Source organism: Panicum virgatum, chromosome 6N, assembly GCF_016808335.1.
Source record: "Panicum virgatum strain AP13 chromosome 6N, P.virgatum_v5, whole genome shotgun sequence".
NCBI classification, from domain to species: Eukaryota; Viridiplantae; Streptophyta; class Magnoliopsida; order Poales; family Poaceae; genus Panicum; species Panicum virgatum.
The window spans coordinates 28,490,684-28,495,000 of NC_053150.1; the positions used below are offsets into that span (position 1 = coordinate 28,490,684).

The 4,317-nt window shown below is 58.3% G+C and overlaps 1 protein-coding gene across 1 annotated transcript; it reads left to right on the forward strand.

The window, feature by feature from the left end:
* The first annotated feature begins 2,206 nt into the window (after positions 1-2,206).
* On the forward strand, positions 2,207-2,740 carry LOC120678040. Its single transcript, XM_039959202.1, has 2 exons — positions 2,207-2,542; positions 2,654-2,740. Exons 1-2 carry the CDS (start codon positions 2,207-2,209, stop codon positions 2,738-2,740), a joined length of 423 nt encoding a protein of 140 aa, XP_039815136.1.
* Positions 2,741-4,317: the final 1,577 nt, after the last annotated feature.

A 4,317-nucleotide genomic window follows, 5' to 3' on the forward strand; every position in this document is an offset into this window, starting at 1 on the left:
CACTCGGGATGGTATCCACTCGTTGTCGACCCCATCATCGGCAACACCCGCTTCTCCAAGGTGCTCATGGATGGAGGAAGCAGCCTCAACATCATGTACGCCCACACCTTAGAGCTCATGGGGATCGGATTGGACAAGCTCCACCCCAGCAAGTCGCCATTTCATGGCATTGCACCGGGGAAGCGAGTCCAACCCCTCGGCCAGATCGACCTGCCCGTCTGCTTCAGCACCGCAGCCAACTTCCACAAGGAAGTGCTCACCTTCGAGGTGGTGGGGTTCCGGGGAGCCTACCACGCCATCCTTGGCCGTCCTTGCTACGCCAATTTCATGGCCATCCCCAACTACACCTACCTCAAGCTGAAGATGCTGGGCCCGAAGGGTGTAATTATCGATGCTCGACGCACTCGACGTTGTACTCGTAGGCGTAGCTGCAAGGAATGGCCGAGGAGGCCATGGAATCCAAGCAGCAGCACACGGGCACCTTCGAGCCTACTGAAGGCTCCAAGGATGTTCCCCTCAACCCAAAGACCTCCGACGGCAAGACGCTGAAGATCAGCGCCACCCTGGACAGCAAATAGGAAGTGGTGCTCGTCGACTTCCTCCGTGCCAACGCTGACATCTTCGCGTGGAGCCCCTCAGGTATGCCGAGCATCCCGAGGGAGGTCACCGAGCACTCCCTTGATATCCTGCCGAACTCCAAGCCGGTCAAGCAACGCCTGCGGTGCTTCGACGAGCTCAAGCGACGGGCGATCAGCGAGGAAGTGCACAAGCTTCTGGAGGCCGGATTCATCAAGGAGGTATTCCATCCCGAGTGGCTTGCTGTGAGAAGTGGAGGATGTGTGTAGATTATACTAGTTTAAATAAAGCATGTCCCTTTCCTTTGCCACGTATTGATCAAATCATTGATTCATCTGCGGGATGCGAGCTTTTATCCTTTCTTGATGCATATTCCGGTTACCACCAAATCAAAATGAAAGAGTCTGACCAGCTCGTGACTTCTTTTATCACCCCATTCGGCATGTACTGCTACGTCACGATGCCCTTTGGCCTTAGAAACACTAGAGCAATGTACCAACAGTGCATGCTCCACGTGTTTAGAGACCATATCGGGTGCACCGTAGAGGCATATGTCGACGACATCGTTGTAAAATCCAGGAAGGCGGACGACCTGGTAGCCGATCTCAGGATCGCGTTCGATTGCCTTAGGGCCAAAGGGGTAAAACTCAACCCCAAGAAGTGCGTGTTCGGAGTCCCTCGAGGCATGCTCTTGGGCTTCATTGTCTCCCAGTGGGGCATTGAACCCAACCCTGAGAAAGTCTTAGCCATCACTCGGATGGGATCGATCCGGGACCTAAAGGGGGTACAGATGGTCATGGGATGCCTGGCGTCCCATAGCCGATTCATCTCATGCCTCGGTGAGAAAGGCTTGCCTCTGTATCGGCTCCTCAGGAAATCCAAATGCTTCTCGTGGACCCCCGAGGCCCAGGAGGCTCTCGACAAACTCAAGGCGTCGCTTACTAGCGCTCCAATCCTAACACCACCAGTGGACGGCGAGCCCCTCTACCTATACATGGCAGCCATGACTCAGGTCGTCAGCGCGGCTATTGTCGTCGAGCGACAAGAGGAGGGACATGCTCTACCTGTCCAGAGGCCGGTGTACTTCATCAGTGAAGTGCTGTCTGAAACCAAGACACGATATCCACAGATCCAGAAACTGCTCTATGCAGTGATCTTGGCTCGGCGCAAGCTGCGCCACTACTTCGAGGCTCACCCCATCACCGTGGCCTCATCCTTCCCCCTTGGGGAGATAATCCACAACAGGGAGGTCACGGTTAGGATAGCCAAGTGGTCAGTGGAGCTGATGGGAGAGACCCTCACCTATGCATATCGCAAGGCGGTCAAATCCCAGATCTTGGCAGACTTCATAGCCGAGTGGACCGACACCCAGCTACACCCACCCTAGATTCAAGCAGAATGCTGGCTCATGTACTTCGACGGGTCGGTGATGAAGACCGGCGCAGGCATGATCCTACTTTTTGTCTCACCCCTCGGGGAGCACATGCGCTACATGGTACATTTGCACTTCCGGGCGTCCAATAACATGGCCGAGTACGAGGCCCTTCTCAGAGGTCTCCGCGTCACCATCGAACTCGGCATCAAGCGTCTCGATGTCTGGGGGGACTCCTAGCTCATCACCGACCAGGTGATGAAGGAGGCAAGCTACCACGACGAGAAGATGGAGGCATACTACAATGCAGTGCGTCGCCTCGAGGACAAGTTCGACGGGCTCGAGCTTAACCACATCGCACGCAAGTACAACAAGGAAGCGGACCAGCTGGCCAAGATCACATCCGAGCGGACCACCGTTCCCTCGAACGTCTTCACCCGCGACCTTGCTAAGCCGTCTGTCAACTTCAAGAACCCTGTAGAAGCCGTTGGAGCAGTGCCCGGACCCTCGGGGGCTGCAACCACGGGGCCATCAGCCGAGGACCCCTCGACAGAGGAGCCTGAGGCCATGGACACTGACTTCGAGACCTCCTCTGTGGATGAGGCTAAAGCAATGGAGATCGATGAGGCTCCGCCTCCGCCAGATTGGCGCACCCAGTAAATTGACTGGATGATTCGAGGGGTCCTACCCTCGGATCATGCTCAGGCACGGCGCATCACTAGGCGGGCCAAGTCCTTCATTCTGATCAACGACGAGCTGTACAAGCGCAGTCCCTCAGGTGTTCTGCAATGATGCCTCCCCATTCCCGAGGGCAAGGAGCTGATCTGGGACATCCACGCTGGCATCTGCGGTCCCCACGCCGCGCCGTGCACCCTCGTGGGTAATGCGTTGCGACAGGGCTTTTACTGGCCCACTACGGTCGCCGACACCACTGACGTTGTGCGGACTTGCGAGGGTTGCCAGTTCTACGCCCAGAAGACGCAGCTCCCCGCCTACGCTCTGCAGACCATCCCCATCACGTGGCCATTCGCCGTGTGGGGATTGGACCTTGTTGGCCCGTTGCAAAAGGCCCGGGCACTTGTTGGTGGCAATCGACAAATTCTCCAAGTGGATCGAGGCTCGACCCATGTAACACCCTAATTTAAATCTCAGCATTTGTTAATAAATTTAATTGGCTTTATTTATTTTTTCTTAAGGTTTATTGTGCTTAGTAGGGCATTTAATTCGATTATGTTCCTTAATGATTAAAATTTATCATAGGTTTAATTTTTGTGTTGCATTCATGCTGGAGCATCTTTTCTATTGTTGTGTGGTTAGGTTTTGAATTCAAATTAGTTTGAATTCAATTAGTTGTTTTTGGTTAGAATTTAGAAAGGAAAAGGAAAAACAAACCCACAACCAAACCCAACCGGACCCAAACTCAACCCAAACCCAGCCAAAACCACCCCAGCACTCAGCCCAGCCAGCCTGCGCCGGCCCAGCCCCGCAGCGCCTGCTCTCGCGCGTCGCCCTCCACCTCAGCCTGGCCCGCGTTCCTCTCCGGCCCAGCTCGTCACATAGCCCCACGCTCGCCCCACGGCCATCCCGCCCGCTCCGCGCGCGTGACCCACCCTGAGCCGCCGACCCCACCTGCAGGCGCCCTCCCCGCTCAGCGGTGTTGCCCCGCACCGCCTGACAGCTCGGCCGCGTCCCTGGACCCACCTGCCAGCCGCCCGGTCACACGCCCCCGCCTCAGAGCCGCTGACGCCGTGGCCCCACCCGCAGGTCCATCTCCCCCGCAGCGCAACTGCCGCCCGAACCTCTCGCCGGGGATCACGCCGGCTTCCCAACCGCGGGCGCGCACGCCAAGGCCGCCGCCGCCCTATAAGTAGCCCCCGCGACCCCCCTGCACCCCACCTCTCCACCGCCGCCACCAGAGCCCCCAAACCCTAAGTCCGTCGCACTCGCGCCAGCTCCGCCGCGCGGACCTCCTCTGCGCCGCCGTAGCCACACCCCTCCGCCACGCCGAAGCTCTGGCCGAGCAGCGCTTCAGCTCCGCCTCAACGCCAGGAGCCTCCTCGGACCTTTCTTCTCTGACCCTGACGCCCACAATGACTCCTCCCCGGACTCCGCGTCGTCTTCGCCGCCCAGACCTCGCCGCCGGTCCCCTGCGCCGCGAATCCGTCCGCCCCGCGCCCTCGGTGAGCACCCTGGATCCCCGAGTTTCCTTTTGCGCTAGTTGATTAGGCCCTTAGCCCGCTCCCGAGGTCAGCACACCACCCGCCGGCGAACTTCGCCGCCCCGAGCCGCCATGGTCGCCGAACTTCGTGCTCGGGACCTCCCCAAACCCAACTCGCCCCCTAGGTGGATTACCCATGCCGCAATAGAAC